Source organism: Myiozetetes cayanensis, unplaced genomic scaffold, assembly GCF_022539395.1.
Source record: "Myiozetetes cayanensis isolate MyiCay16 unplaced genomic scaffold, myiCay2020 scf1, whole genome shotgun sequence".
Classification (NCBI taxonomy): Eukaryota; Metazoa; Chordata; class Aves; order Passeriformes; family Tyrannidae; genus Myiozetetes; species Myiozetetes cayanensis.
Window position 1 is genome coordinate 103,953,642 of NW_026086604.1, and position 22,448 is coordinate 103,976,089.

The 22,448-nt window shown below is 41.4% G+C and overlaps 2 protein-coding genes across 4 annotated transcripts in view; one reads left to right on the top strand and one right to left on the bottom strand.

The window, feature by feature from the left end:
- Positions 1-22,448, bottom strand: part of ANLN (anillin, actin binding protein) — a 75,497-nt gene that overhangs the window by 19,031 nt on the left and 34,018 nt on the right. For all 3 annotated transcript variants that reach the window (XM_050330528.1, XM_050330538.1, XM_050330519.1), the window contains exons 2-8: positions 4,562-4,715; positions 3,917-4,186; positions 3,155-3,501; positions 2,244-2,463; positions 1,126-1,319; positions 879-986; positions 209-329 (exon numbers count right to left, since the gene is read on the bottom strand). In XM_050330528.1, coding sequence (XP_050186485.1) covers positions 209-329; positions 879-986; positions 1,126-1,319; positions 2,244-2,463; positions 3,155-3,501; positions 3,917-4,186; positions 4,562-4,715 — 1,414 coding nt within the window. The remainder of the gene's footprint in view (positions 1-208; positions 330-878; positions 987-1,125; positions 1,320-2,243; positions 2,464-3,154; positions 3,502-3,916; positions 4,187-4,561; positions 4,716-22,448) is intronic.
- MATCAP2 (microtubule associated tyrosine carboxypeptidase 2) overlaps positions 21,216-22,448 on the top strand; it is a 28,395-nt gene continuing 27,162 nt past the window's right edge. The window contains exon 1 of the mRNA XM_050330575.1: positions 21,216-21,429. Coding sequence (XP_050186532.1) covers positions 21,405-21,429 — 25 coding nt within the window. The 5' untranslated portion in view covers positions 21,216-21,404. The remainder of the gene's footprint in view (positions 21,430-22,448) is intronic.

The window sequence follows — 22,448 nt, forward strand, 5'->3', positions numbered from 1 at the left end:
ACAAAAAGACAGTCTTGCCTTGTGAGCCTTTCAAGTGGTACAGGAGTGCAGAGTGCTATTATCATATGAAAAGATGTAGATAAATCAGTAAACAAATAAGAGGTCCAGTTCCACACATCAGTGCTATGAGCCTCTTTATCTGCTCATGGAGGTCAAGTGCAATGCTTCTGTCCAGTAACAGCAACACGGAAACTGTGACAGGTCTTACCCGAAGATTCCACACTGGGAGACTTTACTGGCCCGTCACCTACTGGTGTGTTGTCTGGTGATCCAAAAGCAGTAGCATCTGAACTAGGAGGGCGTTTTGGACTAGCTTGAGATTGGTTTTCCTGGCAAGAACAAAAACATAGTACATTCAGGACATTATGTTCAAAGTAACTAAAAAAAAAAACCAAAAAAAAACCCAAAACAAACAACAACAAAAACCCAAACAAAAACCAAACAAAAAACCAAAAACAAACAAACAAAAAAAAAACCAAAGAAAACCTGCCAGAAAGAAAAAGATGTTGCCTATCCAGTACGCTATCTATTTAAAAAATTTAGCTGAATTACTAAATGTTGTTTGTGTGAGGAGCTTTCTTCTGCTTTTGAAGTTACAGAATACAAAAAATACCCCCACACTTAATATCATCAAAAGTAAATAAATTTGTTGGTTCAAAGCAGCATCACTTGTCTCAGTTGATTTTGCAAGAGGAGAAAAGAAATCTAATAATTTCTTAATAAACATACAAGCCACTTGACAAGTGGTCTTGCACAGCCTGGACATTCTCAAAGCATATGTTTTTTTACCTTTTATATTTGCACATCTATCCCTGTATTCAGGACACATTAAAGCAATTCAGACTCTCATATTTTGATTCATGCAGGTAACACATTACCGGTTTAGCTTCTGGAAGTTTCCTCTTTGAACTGTCACTTTTCTCCACGCTCCACAGATTGCCCCTATCAAATCGGCCACGAAGGCATGCAAGTTCTCTTTCACGTTCCTAAGCAAATAAAGGGGAATGGAGGAAAAGGTGACAGCTTTAAGATGCTGCGACACTTCAAAATCCTCAGATAGGTGCAGAACACTAAGAATCTTCCCCGTATCTTTATATGCAAAGCTGTGAACCTCACAAGTCGTACCTGCTTAAGCTGAAGCGCTAAACTGGCAGTAGAGGAATTTTCATTTTGTTTGAGAAGCCGTTCCTGGATTGTCCTTGTGTTTGGGGTAACAGTAGGTGTTCTGCACCCAGGAGTATTTGTAGCAGGGCTGCGTGTACTACGCTCTTGACAGCGCTCCCCAAAGCGTTCCAGGAAGGGCTTAATTCCTGATCCCCCTGCAAGAAGAATTGTTTTGCCTTGAAAGAAATTCCCAAAAATACAGAAAGAAATCACTGCAATTTGCATCCTGATGAAGGTTCTCAGTGAAGCAATTAAGCTGTCTCCTTTACACATCTTACTCCATTATGTTTTATACAAACTGAACCTGAAGGTCAAATCACAACAGAGCACTGAAGTTAATAAAGCAGCAAATCGGAGCAAATATGTCCCTCTCTTACTACACTCCACATGTGATACAGTTATTTAAACTGGCTTGCTTTTTCAACATTTCCTCTACAACAAGCTTCACTTGTATCTTTCATGAAAATGAGCATTCTAATATGGCAGATATGTTGTTCAGCATCCACCGGACTTTATTGAGCTTTTGTTTTTTATTGTCAGCATATCTAGAGACACACACTTGCTTTTTGAAGAGTTCAAGCACTTAGTCCAAGTTTCTGACACGATAAGCAGCTGAATTTAAAACTGGGAATGCTCACTTGTTTTGACATCAATGCTATCAATTGAAAGAAGGACACTATGCAAAGTTAGTGCATCTGTGGGACATCTAGCTTTGATTTCTTTAACATATGCAGACTCTTAACATTACATTGATTGGATACGCGTAGTACCCAACAACTTGACATAGACTTTGAATAATCTCAATTAACATGTTATTATGATACATTTTTACATAGAAAGTTAAACTGATTTTTCTCTTAAGAATTACTAAAGCTGTGGCCAAAAAATATCCCTGCAAAATACGGAAGCTGTACGATTTAAGATAATCAAAGAACTCATCAGGATTAACTCATCAAGTTACAGCAGGAAATAGGTATTATCTGGTATGTTACCTTAAATTCCTAAGTAATATGTCATTTTCAACACAGAACACAAATCTTATTTGAGTGAACGTCTACTGAAGCTGAAAAACAGATTACCTGGTGTTGTGGGTTTACCCTTAGATTCAAGTTGCACATGTGTTCCTTTGACTGGCTCTTCTTTGGACTGAACTGGTTGAGGCAAAGATGATTTTGCTGTTTGTGTATGCTCCTGAGTTTTCTTGGGACTGCAGGGATTCTTTGTTAGCAGTTGTACTTCAGATTCGTTAGAATGGGGAGCAGTGGATCTTGAGGATTGTGTTAAAAAATTGTTTGGATCCTGAACAAGAGAAAAAGAAAAAACATCAAGATGAGACTTACATTCTTATTCTCTGATGAGGAAAAAAAAGAAAGCATTCTGCAGAGCCTACTATCACCTAATATATCTATTCCATCAACAAAAGAAAAAGCTGAGAACAAATGTTAAGCTTTTCTTTTTTTTATCCAGTATTTCAAATTGTTTCAGAATTTGATTCCAGGTGCTCTTGCCAGCTACTTCAGGTATTTTCCCATCTTTCCCTAAACAAGATCGCAGATATTGCCATTGCATAAATGGCATAAATCAAACAATAGGTGTCTGGTACTACCAATTTCATCATTCTGATTGAGCCTTCATACAGCAACAATATTTACAATTTCAGTCAATCAACTACATAAGGTTAGAGTGAAACCCAGTATCGCTGTAAAAAGCTCCTTTCTGATGGTCAAGAGTGGCAATCAATTACATCGATACCAACGTTTACAAAACATTTAAGTACTCTCATCTTCAAGTCTCAATCAAAAGAATTCTAAGCTGTTTTCATGTCTGCAATTAAACAAACAGCATGTGGGATTGCAATAAAGTGAAAGTTGTAAATAGACAGATTGCTCACACCCAAATCTTTAAATTCAGATTAAACAGTTATGTGTTAACATTTGTACCCTGCAATACTCATATCAATTTTTAATCAGCAACCAAATCAGACACTCACCGCTCTCTTTGAGTTTGCTGGTTTATTAATAGAAGCCTCAACAAGCCTTTGAGAACAGGATGCAGCTTCCTGCTTTACACTGCTACTATTGATTCTAGCAGATGCTCCACTTGTAGTGGACAATTTGGATAAACAAGTAGTGCCAGGCTGTTCTTGTGCATTGTTTTGCTTTGCAGATGGATGACTTAGGTCATCTTCCCAGGAACCAATTGTAGCAGCAAGGTTAGCTAAACGGCCTCTTCTCCCAATAGGGGTTTCACTTGCCAGGGCATTAGATGTCTGCTTAGGTGGAGAAACAGATAGATCTTTTGACTGGAGAGGAGACAGAGAAACACATTCAGAGGGATCTGGAAAAAAGAAAAACACATTTATTTTGCTAATAAAATATATTGAGATATATTTACATATTTTGCATTGTACAATGTATTGAGTTTAATCAACAGTTAGTGTTCCTGCCAACAACAGAATCAAACTACTAGTCGTGAAGGCATCGAGACTAAGTAAATTAAACATTTTTAATCAAGCAGTTTATTAGTTTTACGTCACTGTTATAAGGAACAAGGCATCAGACTAGTGTGTGGGGGAAATTATAAAATTAAGATGTGGTCAACAGCTTCAATATTTTAGGCCTTCCCTAATGCTGTATTAGAAATTCTTTATTAAAATAGTAGCATTAACACACACAAAATTATCTTCTACTACCAAACAATCATCAATACAAACACCGAAAGACACCACTACTGCTTAGTAAGTGAAACATACCCTCGCTGTCCCAGCAGCGCCGCTGTTCTGCCAATTTCTGCATACGTGTTTTGACTGAAAGGGCTGCAGGAGTTTCTGACTTGGTGTTTAGAGGCTGAACGGATGAAGCCCTGTTAGAAGCAGTTTCATGCAATTCTGAAGTCATCTCAGGAGAGCCATGGCTTGTTGAACTTGAAAGAACTGGCTGTACATTCTCCGAACTAGAAGTTTGAGACTCTATATCATTAGGGCAGAGCCTCTTTGATGGTGATGGTTTTGTATCAGGTTTTACTGTAAAGGTCAGAGTATTCAAGCAAATTAGTACTCAAACAACCTAAAATATTTCCAGAGACAATACAAAACTATAGTGCCAATAAAGTTATGATTTTTGAATACCCTGATATGCCTCCCAAAAAAATGCCCTTCCCAGATCTACTAAGCACAAGGCACTATCTTTGGCCTTACGCAATTATTTCTGAATAGCTTACTAATTCCTTGGTGCACCTGCTCTCAGGTCAAGCTAAACATGAGCTAGTCTTAGTGGTCAGGTAACTGCATGCATCACTGTTTAGTTTAAGATACACACTCAGGATTCTCACTTGCCCTTAGGGAAAAAGATAGGCCTTGTATCAAAAGACAATCTTTATTAAACTTGTTGCCAAATACCTTCTTCATCAGGACGAGGAGCCTGGTTACCAGTTTCTACCAAAGGCTCTCTGACCCTCTTGGTCTGCATTGTGGGTCTTGCTCCCATCTTGGGCCGCTCCGCCATTTTCTTCTGCAAGTTCTCTCGCCTGGCACGGGTTCTTTCAAGGAGTTTCTGAGCAGTCAACAGATCACATGTTACTATACATTGCAGTGTGTATTAACTAGTAACAACTCAAATTAAAAAATGGTAGAATTCTATATAGGACATACTAAGATCCACAATACCAGAAGCCAACCAGCAGGTTCCAAATTTCCAGTCATAAAGTCAACTAGTGTCTCCCATTAGCTTGGTTTTGAAAGAAAACCAAGAAAAAAGGGTAAAGAGACACAAGCAATGGCAAAATTAAAGAGGGGCTCATTTAGAGCCTGAAGTAGTCAGAAATGTTTGAAAGTAATTATGTTTTTTTTACTGAATCACTACCTGACAGTCTTGATCTGTCAAGTCTTGCTAGTACGGTTTTTTTTGACAGGTTGCTAAAGCATCTGGTCAAGTCACCTGACTGGCACTAACCCTCTAACAAAATAAACAACAGTGAACTGGTTGTCAAGTGATCATAAAAGAATTTAACAAATTAAATGTGTGGCTATCAATATTAAAAAAAATAGTTGCTATTACACCTTCTAAATCAAAAGGTGAATTGCTTTGCCTGAAGCCTTAATTTTAAGAATAGACTGATGTTATGACTAGTTATATTATGATAAACAGCCTGTTTATTGAGATATCTGTATTCAGAACATATAGAGATACCAATTAAGTTACCTAACAACATTATCTTTCATTCCCTACCTATTAGAAATTTGAGCACTATGATCATATTCCATACAAAATAGTTGTATTAGCAAATGTTCCACACTAGTAGAAAGTAATTCCTTATAGCACCCAAGTTTAAAATATGTTGTGGTTTGTTTGGTTGTGTTTTTTTTAAATACAACATTCATAAATCGTTTTAACTCAGTTTGATCACATCTAAAGGATACTTAATTATTCCTTTGATCTAGGTTTTAAGGTTCTTTGAGACAAGAAAACGTGCGATTGAACTAATGGCCTTTAAAGGGAAGCATATAAACTGCACTTGTTTGGTGGCACATAAATTATTGTGAGAACTGTGCCAGCCATTATCCATCCTGTTGCACAGCAATTAAATACACATTTCACATTTTTAGCTGTCTAAGGCTGAAGTCTTAAACAATGTTCCATTGTAGGGCAACACAGGACAAACAGAATGTCAATCTCAACAGTTTTTTTGTGAAAGCAAATCACAGCTTCTCTAATTTTCATAGAAGAGGAGGATTTTGAAAGGAAAAAAAATCAAACAACAACAACAAACTAATCAAGCAAAACCAAAACAAACAAAAAAAGACATATGAAATGCCTTCAATGAAGGTTCCATGCTAGTTCCGTCCACAAGTCACATTTCCTTATTTCGACTTATAAAAGGCAGAGCTCCAAGGTGCACGTAATACCCACATAATTTAAATTGCCATTAGGATATTTTTTTACCAGTTCTTGCACAACGTTGAATATATCTTCCACAACAGTATTCAGTTCTATTCAAATGGAGTCACATTCCTTTCTGTTTTGTTAGTTCAGTAAAATAGAGTTTCAGTTGTTACAAAAGGGATGTCACTTCCCAAGAATGCACGCCTCTGTTGTTCAACTCCAGCTCCTATTGGCTTTTTGTATCTCAAATTTTCCATGCAACTGCCATAATTCAAATGCTGCTATGACACACAATGAGTAAGCCACTCTCCAGAACTTGAAACTTTGAGTTCATCAGCAGGGTATTTGCTACAACTACATTCTCCAAGTGTTCTGATGACAAAGTCTCAAAGTATCATAGAAGCCTAAAATCACCTAAGATCCTGAGCTGTAAGGGACCCACAGGGATCATCAAAGTTCAGCTCCTGGCCCTGCACAGGATAGCCCCAAGAATCTCACCATATGCCTGAGAGCACTACTTATTTCAATACATCAAGGAATTTGAGGACTACTAAGTCAAAGTCAGAGGATCACTGCTTGTGTAACAAAAGCACCTTCTGAAAATCAGAAAAGGCCTTTCCACTTCAAATGTTAATGGGCTATCTCAGTTATTCAGTATTTTAAAGTACATACTAGAGAAGATACTTGGGGCCCATATATGATTATAAGAATTTGTTCTAACTACTCTGCTTTACTAGCAGAATAGAGCAAAGGGAGCAAACTTGTTCATGACATTTAATGAACAGTTAACTTCAAACCTCAAGTTTGCAAGTTTTCCCTGAAGAACTGCATTGCTTATTTCTCTGTGCTCATCCTCCACGCTAGGAAACCATAGTTTGTTCTATGAATGTTAATAACTACTTCAAAGTACAAAATATCCTGAAAAAGTACCCACTGTACCATCTCCTCAGTGTGATTTGTATTAATAATTTGGTTGAGATTCAGAAGGTTATTAGTTTTTCCTTGCAAGATTAATAAAAAGAAACATTATTTCAGAACTCTCTAATTTGAAAGCATTCCACTGAATTTTAGAGCAAGATTTATTTGAGCTTAAATTCTTTGAGACCCAGCCAAAATTTGCTACTGCAAAGTGATAAACGTACCCTGAATTAACAGCCTGCTTTGGCCCATTAAGGCTCAAATATTCTGTGACTGTGAATTATACTGCTTTACATAATCAACTTGCAGCGCCTCACCAGTTCCCTGAAAGTTACACAGCACGATAATTTGCAGGCAAAGATTATCTGAAAATAGTTTAGCTAAGGGAAGGTTATATTAAAGAAAAACCAAACCCAACACAAACCACAGGACATAAATACTTCAAAATAAGTGGTTAAGAGGTTTCTTTACACTGGACCTTTTTTGAGGAAAATTACTGAACTTCAACACTAATACGCTAATATTGGTGAGATCTTTACACAACAGTGGAATGTTCTCCACAGCAGAAACATTCTTGATAAGACACTCTGCAATACTGGTTAACACTTGAAAATGAAGTTTACTCAGGGGAGCCGCCTCGCAGTTGGTCATAGCTTTTCAAAGTCAGTTATGTACAAGAAAGGGCGTGTTGAGGTTGGAATATCTCCCAGCATGCAAAACCATTTTAAACTTGGTTCAGTAGTCCGGACTTGGAGTTTATTTAAGACTAGCTGGATCATGTCACTCACTACCAATTAAGGAAGGAAGTTTTAGATGTTTACACTTAGCAAGACTTTTTGTGGAGGTAGGGTAGTTCTGCCTTGGCATTACACATTTAGTAAAGCTGTTTAGATCAACATCTTGTGTTCTTTCTTTTAAAATCAGCTCTGTGCAGTCACCTTTTTGGGGCACTCGAATTATTTTAAGTATGCCAGTTTGATAAACAGATTGTTTACAAGGGGATAAGAGAGCAGAGATAAGAGAGTAGTTCATCAGTGTGTCTGATCTGAATTTTTTTTTTTAAAGTAATTCGAGTTTTGTTTAGTCAGGCTGTGGGTTGAAGGCCGCTTTTACTAGGACACTTCTCAAAACATTCACAAGACAGCTTCAAGACTTTACAGCCCTGACACATGAAATACACTTTAAGTACACCACAGCAACTTTAAGAAACCTCCCACCTTCATCAAGCTGGTCAACTCCACTCATTTTCCTACAGTTTTGCCTCTGTAAAACTCAAGCACACACACGGCAAGTCCACCCTAACAACCGACTACTACTTTTTTTTTTTTAACAAAAAAGAGGAATTGTGCCTGCCAATGAAAGCGACCAATCGCAGGTGGCAGTAGTGCCAAATAAGACGCATTTTTTTTCAGATGGTCGCTTCTTTGGGCAGACTTGACATCCGACCTTTAGATACGGCAGCACAGTATGTGTCAATACCGCTCCCATTCGCTCACAGGGTCCCTTCCGCTCCAGCTGAAAATCTTATCTGCCGATTGAGCACGAAAGGCAAACGCCCGGGATGGGAAAGGTCCTCTCCTCTGCACACCCTTGAGTGAATCACCCCTCTGTCCTCTCCCGGCAGGGACCTGACGCCTGGGCGGCTGCAGGAGCGGAGGGACCGGCAGGAGACGGACGGGGGCGGCGGAGTGGGTCGCCACCAGCCCGCAAAGCCCCGGAGCACGGCGAGGGGAGACGAGGGGCGCTGACAGGGCTCAGCCGGGAGTCGAGCTGGGAGGAAATATCCCGCCCCTAGAGCGCCGTCCCCAGAGCAGCTCCTTTCCTTTCCCTGCGGACCCCCACCAGCCGCATTCCCTTCCCTGCGGACCCCCACCAGCCCCTTCCCCGCCCTCTGTCCCCGACACTGACAACTCGCCCCCTTCCCCGGATCAAGGCCCAGGTGCGGCTCCTTCCTAGCTGAAGACCCGGGGACCGGGCCGTGCCCTCACCTGGGTGAACGGGTCCATCGCGGCCGCCCTTGCAGTGCCCGCTCCCGATGCCGCCCGAGCACAGCCAAACCTCCGCCCCAACCGCTCCCGGGATTTGAATTTCAGCGCCCGCCGCGGCACCACGGGAAGAGGGGCTGATTGACAGGAGCTCCATCCAGTCCGGCGGCAGGCGGCCCGGCGCGGCCCCACCCCCGGCGGGCCGCGGAAACTCCCGGCCCTGGAGGAGCGGAGGGGGCAGGGCCGGGCGGCGCGCCGGGAGGGTTTTATCTTTTTCTCCGCCCTGCGAGCATACCTGGATTAGGGTGGTGCACTTTCAGGTGCTGTGTGTGACCCCTGCCTGCGGCCGCCCTGCCCAGGGTTTTCTTGTGTGGCGTGCAGGGTGTGCATGCAGCCATGGCCGCCCACTCACACAGAATCGCGGGATCCATTAAGTTGGAAAAGATCTCTCAGATCATCGAGTCCAACCTATGATCGAACACCACCCTGTCAACTAGATGAGGGCACTTAAGTGCCGCGTCCAGTCTTTCCTTAAACACCTCCGGGGACAGTGACCCTCCCACCTCCCTGGGCAGCTCATTCCAATCTTTAGTCACACTTTCTGTGAAGAAATTCCTCCTAATGTCCAACCTAAACCTCTGCTGACGCAGCTTGAGATTTATGTCCTCTCACCTTCCCTTCCTTCTCTTCACTGACAGCCCCACCGGGTGCAAACTGTGGAGTTCTCTTAAAGAAAAGGCTTTTATCTCCTTTACAGGCAGGTAGGGCAACACTGCCTCGTTGACCTCACATCTTGCTGCAGGTGCTCATTTAGGAGTGTGCCCTGAGCCTTTTTCATTGGAAGATTAACTTTTCACCTGGCAGTGACATGGAAATGTCAATGGAAAACGTGATTTTAATGTGACTCAGTAAATCGAGAGGATATTTACCCCAGTGCAGCTGTGAAACTCACAGCTCCTCGTGGTTCTTGTGTTTTTCATCACATTACAGCCTGTGGGTCTCATGAAACCTTGCCCACCAGTTCCTACCACTGTCCCCTTCACCATTTCGCTGGCAGACCTTTCTAAGTGGACGTGGAATTGGCAGAGACTTACCAGGTGCTATCCAGGCACATCTTGAACTGTCTTCCCAGAAATGTATTGAATGCAATCACAAATCCAGCTTGTTTTGTCATCTCCGCTGTTCCCCTTAGGAGTCTGCTATAGGCCTGACTGCCCAAATGAATAAACCTTGTCAAATTTCCAGTCTATCCATACATATTGGAACCCTTTTACTTTTTGCTTGTAAGGAAATGGTGTTCATTACCTTGCATGAAAATGAATGCATGTCTTCATTAGTACTGTGCTTCTTGCCTCTTCGATTATTCATAGGCGGTGGTCATTTCCTCCCCCAGTCTTTACTTTGCCATGCTAAACAAAACCAAAAAATCTTGTAATCATCCCTCATTAGAAAATTTTTCAAGTGCCTTATTTGCAAACAGCATGGCATCAGTGTGCAGCAAAATCTAAAAATACAGTATAAATAACATTTTTCTGAAGAAACCTTCAAGATTGGACTCTCTGGGAAACAAACATCCCTGCACTGTTCTCAGATAAACGTGGGTTGGAGCAGCCTGAGGTCCAGCGTCAGAACTTGTTCACACACCAGGCAGAAAACTGGGACTTACCAGATGGGACTCGTCACTCATTCATAATCTATGAACCAGCTTATACAGTGCTAAGAAAGGACAGGCTTTATTTCTTTCAAGAGAAACTAGGCATAGCTTTCACTGGCAAATAACAGAAATATTCTTTTAATGGAGCAGTAGAGAATCAATGCAGGAAAATACCAAAAGGCAAAATAGCTAATATGGAGCTCAAATTCTCTGGCAAAAAATAGAGAGAATTACCATTTAATCTTTTATTTCTCCTCCCATCCCAAAGGAAGAAAAGTCATGCACAATTTGACCCCTTTAAATATTACAGAATTATTGCAGTTTAAACGTGGTTTCTGCTTTACATGTAGGTCTGTGAGATTTATACAGTGCAGCTCCATCTGTTCTCGATGCATTTCCAAATGTGGTTCCATCCATTGCTGTTGTCTTTCAAATGACCTGACATAGTATATGATGCTCAGCCGGGGGGCTGACCAAAATGTTAGTTGCACTGTTCGTGTACATAATAATGTAATCTGCTTTTTATTATTAAAAAAGAAGGAAATAATCATGCCTTATTCTGTAAAATAGATTTCTTGTAAAAAATATTTCTATGAAGTATATTCTGAAAAATAAAGTGGAGATTCCTAGGAGTCTATAACTGCTTAAAATGTCAATGCAGTGTGCATGTGACAAATGTCCTTTCCTTTTGCTCTCTGCAGAACCAATAATTTCTTTATCATTTTGATCCAGACTCTGGGCCCTTGCTAGAAATAAGCAGAATACATAGTTTCTCATCTTCTCAAGGGGTTACATCTGTCTTCCAGAAAAACAGAGGGTAGTAAGTATACTTACCCTTTTAGCACTCCAAAGAGCCAAAGAAAGACAGTCTTTTTCAAGAATGGTGCTATAAAATGATGATGAGATCTGTTGTCTGTGTAACAGTGAGCAGTACAGACCATAGCAATGGAATTTTCAGTTAGAGTTATATTTTTCTTAATGAATTAATAAAACTATTTGCAACTTATGGAAAAAAATTAACTGAAGTTTCATAATCTGAAGGCATAAAGAAAAAGAGAGAGAAAGAAAGGAATGCCGTGTGAACCCAGCAGAACAATGAGCCAGCCCTGCCTGCTGAACAGCGTTATAATTTATGCCAGCCTTTTGCATTCAAAAATTATGAAACACACCCTTAACTGTCTCCTCACCCCGCGTGATATGGTTTAAGATTTCTTCTTGCCAGGAATAAGCTAATGAAAAGTAATCCCTTCTGTAACAATAACACAATACAAAGTACTTGAGTAACAGTTTTTGCTGGCTCACAGTTTTTATGAGAATTGAGAATGTGAAACCAGGAGCCAGCCATTTGTCTTTTAATATGGCAAGAAAAACATTTTTACTTTCCCAAGATCTCCTTCAAAAAGCTTTAAAGCATGTTGACTGTTTTCAGGGGTGTATTTTCATCTTCAGAAAGTTAAAGATGTTTGCACTAGCACTTTAGTGAGAGTGGAGCACTTTTTTACTAATAAGAACACTGGCCAAAGTATATATTTGGCTTCCTTACAATACCAATACAATCATAAATATAAAATATTGAAAAATGCTGATCCCAGTGTAGTCCACTATGTAGCTCCATTCTGTAATCCTCAGACAATATTTCCTAAAACTGTCTTTCTGCTGAGAAACTGAGTTCACAATTCTGATTCCAAAGGAAAGATGACCAAGATGCTTCCTTTGAGTTGCAGACAAATTTCAGTCATTTAGAGAAAATTACTGCTTTTCAACTTGTAATTTCCTTTTATTCACAGTTTAATAACTCAAAGTGAAAATCAATGCTCACCCTTCTTGCCCTTGCAAGCAGCTTCAATGTATTGCATGGTAATACAGTGCATTAGAATACAGTAGTGTAGTATCTCTTGTAGAAATTCCTTGAATTCCTTGTAGATTTACTTTCAAAAGGTGTATTTTACCAGAAAATCCACTCCTTCACTAATCAGCTGGAGAGCTGTCATGATTCTGATACTAATTTCACACTTAATAGTATGATTGCATAGTATTCCACAGGAAGAAGAGGCAAGTGTATAGTCTAGCACACAGTGGCGCACATCATTATTTCTGGACTATAGTCCCATTAGACTTAATTCTTCCCCTTGACTTAAGAAAAAAAGGGTTTAACCATGGGGAAGGGGTGAGGACATAGCTCTTTCAGAGCTTCTTGAAGACATCCTTTTCCCCTAGCCCAACTTCTTTTTGCCTCCAGTGGAACCTGGAGGATGTACGGTGCAGGTCTTGACTCTCCATGGCTCAATGATGTCTAAGAGGAAGTCAGGCTGTAAGAAATTCCCCTCTTCACAAGCCCTCCCACCAGGATCCCTGTATAAGGGAATCCTGCACTACAGAAGAGCAGCAAGAATATAATACCCATCCTTTCAGTGATTCTGAAATGAGGCTCATATTGTGCCCTCAGATCCTCTTGAATATGCTAGCATGACAGAGACTTGGCCTGGGAGAAGGCAATTTCACCCCCAAGGTATGAATAGAAGGGCTGGTCCATAGTCTGTCAAAACACAGCAGTTTGTATTAATCTGTATTTTCTGTTGCAAATATAACATAATCAGAAACACTTTGATGGGCAGAATTTAGGATACGTTCTCTGTGACAAGCCAAAGGTGATTATCCTGCTTTTGTCAGCTCCTGTGATAATCACAGAGGAAAGTTAGGCTGACATTATCCAGTAAAGGAATATATTTATGTCTGGAATAAGACAGGTTTTGTGAGTGAGTAACCCAGTGTGTGACATGGATTTAAATTAGCAATGCTCAGAACACAAGTCTGTCTCCTAGTAGCTCAAATAGGAAATTCATAACAGGCTCAAACAGACTAAAAGAATATGAGACCCCATAGCCATTAAAGCCTGGCACTGTGCTTTATCTTACCACAATCATTACTCTGCCTTGGCAAGTGCGATTGGGGAAAAATCCTTTAAAATGGACACTTTTAATGTATTTATGCATTATGGTACATTATATTATATACATATATGGTACATTTTCAGAAATGTACGGAATTAATTTCAAACTGTGTGATTTTATTTTTTCCCTCAGTTTTCCTTTGGGAGGTTCTTAAGAAAACTCTGCCTTGCTGAAGACACTCTTTATATTAAAGGTTGGAAAAGCCCACTGTCATTTATATTCTACAATGAATTACTGTATGATGACATGGATGGGTTAGTGTTAACTGCTGTCAGACCTGAAATGCACCATCTCATATGAGGAGCGACTGAGGAAAATCACATAGAAATCGAAGCTGGAGGAAAAGCAAAACCATTGTGGGTTAATGGTTGGACTCAGTGATCAGAGAGGTCTTTTTTTCCAGCCTTAATGATTCAATTAAAAAAAGAGAAGAGTGAAAAATGGCAAATAACAAGATGCAATAACAAAGAAACTCAGAGGAAAAGAAAGAGGATATATGAAAATGGAAAAGTAGTGAAACAACGAATGAGACAAAACTCATATTTCATTAACAACAAGAGACAGTTGTCAAGAGGACTCAGTTTCAGAAAAAAATCCTCTGGGTTGTTGAACTCTGCATTTTTACAAGGCTGTGGGAGTTAAGAAACATTTGCCTGTCATGCACTCTCAAAAGATTTATTGTGTTCAGTTTTCTTAGCATAATATTGCATTTGTATCTCTAAATCACAGAAAGTTTCTCAGGATTGTTCATTTAGATCTCCTGAATGATTTTCCCAAGAGAAGGAGAATTAGACTTCCTTCTTTTGTGTCTCAAAGTAAAATTTCTTTCTTTATCCATATGGTACATATGTACCATTTGCTGACATAAAAATCCTGAAACGAAGCAAAGGGCATGAGAGCACTTAAGTGCCATTATGTTAATTTAGACCAGGATGTTACTTTGCAGTACCTGAGACTTGCTTGCAACTCTGCAGCATAATGCAAATGGAGTAATACCATAATCACATCAGCAATTGCACCAGCCAAATTCTATTGCATTTTATATCCTTCAAATAATTTTCTGAACAATGGAAAAGTTAGGAGATTCTTGTTGAAAAAAACATTTTTCACCAAAAAAGGTGTTCTATTGGCTCTAATTTCTTTTTTTATTTTTAAGACTCAGTAGGCTGAAAGCTTAACAGCTGATAATTTTCTGACCTTGTTCTTGCCATCTTGTTCTCATATTTTAAATAAATAAAGGAAACTACAGGACACACGTAAAATAAATGATGTATAATGAAAGCCAAGAATGTTACCTACAAAATTACCTGAAAGTTTTTTAAAACTAAAATAGATGCTTCAAATTAATTGTAGCCTATATGCTTTGCTACGCAGGGAAAGACCTAAGGATATTAAATGGCTTAGACCTGAGGATATGAAATGGGTTTTGCATGAGTACATGGTAGTTTTTTTCTTTATGTCAGTCCCCTGGGAAAAAAACCAACCATAGAGTATCATGAAATCGTTTCTGCAAAAGTAGCATGTTTACACTAGAGGGTGCTGCTTGGACAGGATTTTAGCCTGCTCAGTGTCTTGCTTTGAAAATATCTTTTTTCAACGTTTGGAAGAAAGATACACTTCTGAAATAAGATGCAGATGTTTTTAGTGGGAGAAATTCTACTGAAATTTAAGTAAACATAATTGAAATGTAACGGTGATGATATTTTCCACACACATACCCATGAGGGACATTGGTCCCTCATGTCATCTCAGCTTCAGTAGAAATTACATATATTTGTGTGTTAGAGGGTGTGTTAGAGATGAGTAAATATCCCTAATACTTCAGTCTGCTTTTGCTTAAAAAACTATTATGACATGGAAAATAGGCTAACTAAAGAAATATGAAAAGAAAATCGTGGTTCTTCATTAATGAGAGGGACAGAAACATCCAATGAAGTAAAATATAAATTAACAGTCTGTAGTACAAACACAGTGTCACTGATGCTTGGGTGTGATGTGACAGAAGGCTGCCTCACCTTGCAATAAAGCATGAAAGAAGGCAAAGGGAGTGGAAATAGCCAGGAGGTTTATTTTAAAAAATTCTTCCCTCATCCTTCCAGTGGTGTGGTGAGAACTGTTAGAGCTCTGAACATGTCTCTCTACATCTCCAGAGGCTTTGGCTGGCAGGGAATCTCCAAAACCAGACAGGAGGTAGAGGAGAATAAAGTCTGAAAATACCTCTGTTTTGGCTTATGCTTTCCCCAAGCTTGAACATGATTTCCATCAGCTGAATTTGTCACTGGTACCACTTGAAAGGGATTATTCACCATGGAGTAAATAAAATACCCTCAGCTGTTTTATTTACTCCCCATCTAACCCCACAAACCATGAGGGAACCTGCAAGGTAAAGCTCAGTAACAGTGCCAGGCATGTACTTGGAAACTGGAAAAAGAATGTGGGCTTACACCCTGGGTTCTGCCCCTCACTGAGTCCAGTGCTTCTCCTCAAAAACAAGGCTTACCAGCAGACCATCTTCTCCAGGCCACTCAAAGCCCCTTCAGCTCTATAGATCCAGTCCTAAGGAGAGGATCTGGGTATCCCATGACAAAATGCTTTGATGAAGAAGTACACCATCACTCTTTCCACAGCTACTGGGTCATTGCCCACTGTTTTCAACTGCAAAGGGTCCCCTGATCCCAGCGCTGGAGCTCCAGCTTTAGGAGAGCATGCTGGCCCCAGCATGCAGGTGAGAGCTCTCTCTCTAAAACACCATGTGCTCATAACTGCACAAGTTTCTTCTTGTAAAAAGCTGCTAAGGTGGCATTTTGTGTTTCTTGGAGATCCCCCTTTCACTTTGTAAGTCTGTTTTATAGCCTGGACTAGCAAAAAATAGGGGATCGAATAAACAAAATGGAAGAGAAAGATATAAGGAAGTGAATGGCAACAGGAAGAGGAACATTGTGCTTTTCTCAGGTTGGTTAAGTGAAGTGCCCACTTGATCAGTCAAAAAGGACAATGCACTACTATGAAAACATTTGCTTTTCAACTGAAATTATCCCAGCACCACGAAAGAGTTCACCAACTTCAAAAAGCCCAAAGACAAAGTACAAATATTTAAAAATTGTCGTTATTTTGGAGCTGTCGTGGTTTAACCCCACCTAGCAACCAAGCTCCACACAGCCATTCACTCACTCCACCACCAGCAGAATCAGGGGAGAGTCAGAAGGGTAAAAGCCTGAAAACTCACGGGTTGGGATAAAGGCGATTTAAAAGGAAAAGCAAAAGCCACGTACTCAAGCAAAGCAAAACAAGGAATTAATTAACTGCTTTCCATGGGCCGGCAGATGTTCAGCCATCTCCAGGAGGGCAGGGCCCCATCACGCGTAATGGTGAGTTGGAAAGAGAAGCACCATCACTCCAAACCTTTCTTCTACTCTATATACTGAGCATGATGTCATATGATCTGGAATATCCCTCTGGTCAGTTTGGGACACCTGTCCCAGCTGTGTCTCCTCCCAGCCTCCCATGCACTCCTAACTTCCTTGTCAGCATGGCAGTACGAGAAACAGAAAATGCCTTGGATCTGTGCAAGCCCTGATCAGCAATAGCAAAACATCTCTGTATTATCAACCTTGTGTTCAGCACAAATCCAAAACACAGCCCCGGACTAGCCACTGTGAAGACAACTAACTCTACCCCAGCCAAAACCAGCACAGGGGCAGATTGTCATTAGCCCTGTGCTGCCTGACCTGGTATTTGTGTTGCCACAGCAAGGTACCTATGATTCATCTGCAGGTGTTTGTGGTTCAGCGAGCAACTTGTGCTCAGGCTGCCTGCCAGTCCTGCCTGCCAGTCCTGCCTGCCACTGCCAAAGGCAACACCCCGCCTTTCTCAGAAGGACCCCTGTAGTGACAAAGCATTGCTGCAAAAGTGGACAGATGGTTAGAGGAGGAAAGGTCAAGAGGGCTGGATTAGTCCACCAGTCCATACTGTAAGCAGGTGCATGCTTTACTGTGACTATTATATTTGTATAACCAGGTTCTCTGCCACAGGAAAGCAGCCTTATTTTTTCTTAGCAGGTATAGGTGCATTTGTGAGTGTATAATAGACATCTCAGACTTTTTCCCCATATGATAAAGGATAACAGTCAGCTACATTTGTAGGATCACATTGCAAGGATTGTACATTGCTTTTATTTCTCTGAACTTCACTGCAAGGTTTGTCTTCATTTTATTTGCCCTTGTTGGGTTGAGTTTATGATTTTGAGCCTCCTTAGCATAAAGCATGAACAAATTCAGTGGATAAATCAATCTGAATACTGGAGCTGTATCAAGTTGTGCATCTTAGAATAGCAGTCCCATTGAATAAGTCTGTGAGTGAGAAGCTCCCACAAGTGTGTGCTGCCTTTGCTGTGTACTAGAAACGTGGGACCCAGCTGGAATCAAAAGGCAATGGCAGACATTTCTGAAGGAGTTTCGAGAAAGAATACGTCTGGAAGGATGGTCATTTGGAGTCACCTGCTATATGAAATTGTTTGGTCAAAAGATACCCAGCTAGCTAAGAGTCATCAAGCAGGGAGAGAAGGCTGATCCTGCCACTCTGAAGGACCTGAAACTGTGCCAAATTATGCAGAGTTAGTTAAGGACTGTCATTCTCAGCTTTCCTAGTACATCAGTGATTCTTTTTTGTCACAGAGAGGTGGCAGAAAGATGGTGTGAGTATAGCGGAGGAACCAAATAAAACTGATGTTAAAACGTGTGCGTCTATCTATCTATCTATATGTGTGTATATGCATATTTAAAAACCAAATGCACATATACTCATATATATTTATATATGCATCTGTGTTGGAATTTTGTAGTGTTAGCTTGTGACAGATATAGAGATCAATAAAATGTGTCACTGCTCTTCCAGGCTGTACACATTGCAGAGCTTACTGATGCTAATATTTCTATAAAGATGCTCCTCTGCATGCAGGACACTGCAGTATTTTTGACTGGTAAATATGAAATTATTTCTGAAGGCATGACCAGGTAGATCTGAAATTATCTCTGGAAGTAATGCTATGTTAAAACTGAAATACAAGATGTCACTTTTAATTCTGTCGTCTAACGATGGATATGTGATACGAAGATACAGATCTATTTGGATAGTGGAGCTGTGTTATTTAAGCTGTATATTCCACAGTGTGGCTCATCCAAACCTCAGCATTTGTCCCCATGTTCCCTTATCTCGCTACAGTGTGATCAGTGCCAGCTGCACTGATTGCCTCCAGGAATGTTTTCTTGACAGAGTAGCTTGTCTTTTTCCCACTGTCCTTCCAGACGGACTTGCAAGCTAAGACATCAAGGTCAGAACTCCTAGAGGTACATTAAATATATATGTATATATATATAATTTTTGTTATATTAAGATATTTAGTAATGTTTTTCTTGACTGAGCTTTCCACATTATTTTTTTAACCAACAAACATGACAAAGCTTGCTCAGAGACAAAGCAGAAAGCAGAGACAGGTGGCCTTTTAGCATCCCTCCTCTGTGCCTTCTGCTACTGCCTTTGGCATCCTCTTGCTAGAGCCAGGAGCTAGCATGACCTAAAAAAACCTTCAGGCCATCCTGCAAAGGAAAAAGGCTGGCGGGAAAAGAAAAGAAAAATGTGGAGACAGCAGATTCAGGGTAGACTGACTGCCCAAGCACTCTGTGAAAAAGGACTCAGGGACACCAGGGAGAAGTAGGCAAGAGATGAGAGAGATGGAAAGAAGGCATCCCCTGGATGGAGCAAGGAGAGGGGATAAATGTGTAAAATACACAAAAATAGCTAGAGTTACCAATTTCATTACTATAGCTTCCAAGCACATATAAAATAGCATCTCTGAGAGTAGAATTTAGGGTCTACGCAGCAAAACCATTGGGGAATTATGGTATACAATACATTGACTATATACTAGAGAATTTCTTCATCAGCTGTGCTGATGATTTGCAGTGATTGAACTGATCCATTGTCTTGTTGGTTTTTTTTTTCTGTAATTGCCATGTATCACAAGCAAACTCTACCCATTAGGGATAGCTTTGGCTCTCTAAATTTAAAAGTGTTTATTCAGTTCCTGCAATTTGAGATTTGGAGACAAGCCTGCAAGTTCCAGATGCTCCACTGTTAGCAAAACACTTTAGAGGGTATTTTAGGTTAAACTTAGACATGTTGACAGAGCATATATCTTCTCTGTTCTTCAAAGAATTCAAGTTAAAAGGGACATCAAATTTGTCAGCTAAGTTTCAGCACTGCCTCCTCATTAGCAGACTGAGAAAAATGACACCTCAGTCTTTTCACAGCTGGTCTTAAGAGTTCCTGTCTTTGACTGTGTGTTAAGCAGTAGTAAATAAAATGAAAATCTCTGCTTTTAACCCTAATTTTTGTTTTTCATTATTGCCTATGAAGACTGATATGAAAGCAGACAGAGCATTGTCCACTCAGTTGTGTAATTGCATGCAAGTGTCTCTAAGGATTCATGAAGCTCAGTAAAAGTTTTCCAGGTAGGACACAGAAAGGGGTTGATACTCAAAAGTATCAGCGAGCTGCGATCTATGGAATTTCCATCCCCAGTACATGACAGTACAGCCAGATCTTATAGTACGATGCTACGGAGGGAATCTCTGTGTACAGTGCACTGAAGGTATGGATTTATTGATGGGAGGGAAGGTGGCAGACATTTAAGATATCCAACTAAAGCAGTGCACAACTTCCCAGCTCTCCTCTGCCTGGCAGATCACTACACTCACATAATATATGGTGAGCACTATTGTGCTGTTAGGTCACTTTTAATTAAATTGCTTTTTCCAATAACTTTTGACCATTTCTAAAAAAAAAAGTAAATGCATTATTAACACAGTAAAATGTATTGTTGTGTAATCTGACTTCAGTAATGCCCTTAAGTCTGCACAAAGAGTACAGTCTTCCTACACCATGCCTACATTAATGGGTTACACAACCATGATTGCTAAGATAGAATAACTTGTTCCTATTTGATGCTCAATTTAAAACCACACAGATTGTATTTCAAAGAGTGAAAGGTTTCACAAGCAAAGCAACAGATTGCACAAACCAACAGAAGGGTGCAATATAAAGTCTGTCTTCAGCTGTAAATTCTATTTATTACTTATCAATGTATAATAACCATCAGTTACTGCCCCAAACTGTTGCCCTGATACGATTCCTCCATTCTCTTTAGCATGAGACACCACCGAGCATAAGACACATCTCCCGAGATGGCACAAATCCTGATGAGCACCTTGTCTCATGCAGTCCTTCCTGTGCCTGCCTCAGGCCTAGCAGATAATTGCCAATCACACCAACAATCACCAGTTGAGTCGACGGTGGTTGTTGGTAACTATCAGAGGATTGCAACGCTGGAGTCAGCGTAACTTATGCTCGCTAGACTCCTGCAAAGGATGATGCAGGAGTCCACGCTGCTGGCGCCTGGCATCCAGCCGTGCCGGTGGGATAACGCGGGCTGCGTCGGCGATATCCCGGAGTAGCGGTGGGCGGGGTGGGATACTGCTGCACTACAGCTCCCAGGGTGCAGCGCGCCCGCGCCCCGCCCCCGCCAGCGCTCAGGGTGCGCGGGGCACGCCGGGACATGTAGTGTGCAGGGGCGGGCGGGGGCGCCGGCGGCGCGGCTCCCGCCTGCCGGCCCGGGGCCAGCCGCGCTCTCCTGGATCCGGGGAGGCACCGAGGTGGGCACATCCCGCGCCGTGCCCGGCGCCGCTCGCTGCCTCCCCGCCCGCCTTCCCTCAAGGCTGCCCGCCCAGGAGACGGGAACGCGCGGCGCAGGGGGAAGCCGGCGGGGCAGAGCCACGGCGCTGCCCGGAGGAGCATCATGCTGGAGTCCATCTGTGTCACCGGTGAGTACCGCCCCGGCCGCGCCCGGGAGCGGCTGAGAGGGGTCTCGCTCCCTACAGCGCCCGAGGGCAGCCGGCGGGCTGCCAGCCCATCCTCCCTCCCTCCCGGGAAAGCATCACCCAGACGGGCACCGCGGGCTCTCGGTGCGTGCCCTGGTCCATGGGGAAGGGGCTCCACACCTGCCTGTCTCCAGGAGAGACGGCGCTGCAGAAGCCCCCTGTGTGAGTACGGAGCGAGTCCTGCGGGCCCTGACCCATCCCGGGACACTGGGGAGTGTGGATGTAACACCCGCTCCGCCGGGCAGAGGGACAGAAGATGCAAGAAAGAATGCCAATAAAACTATTACTAATGATAGCCGGTGTCTGTCACTCTTTGGCTCTGCTCTGTGCTGCGTTTTCAGAGAAGTTAACAAATCCCTCTGGGATGCATATACAAATATCTGTATTATGACTATTTAACAATAATATGGAAAAGTATTTGACGCCACACAAAACTACTGTGTTCTATGCTGCGTACAAGTGGAATGCAGGAAAACCCACAATACAGTTGCTGCCGCAAAACAAATTTTTCACTTGGATGTTTTCCTTGCGTGAATTTGATGTAATTTCGCGTGTCGTTACTTCAGCTGCTCAAGCCAGTGTTTCTTTGTCATGGGGAAATCTATCTAGAAGAGGTGAAAGTGTCTTAGTGTGCCCTCATTCAGTACTGTTACAATCATAATTAAGATCTCTTACAGCTACTCTTGCTCTGCATAATTTATCTGCTGTTCCATCTGTGCATGGATATGACTAGCATCTTGCTTCTGGTACTGGGAGTAGAAATAAAGTTCATGGGATCGGTCAGAGCAGCTCTAGAGATGTGCAACAGCAGCTGCAATCTTAAAGGAAGAGATTTCTTGCAAGACAGTTGTTTTGGGTCCATATCCCTCCATCAAGTATTCCTGACCACACGTGTGCTGCAGTAGAACAAGCCGGAGATCTGCTTGGATGGGAGTTTCATTCTGTGCAAGTCTGCTTATAAA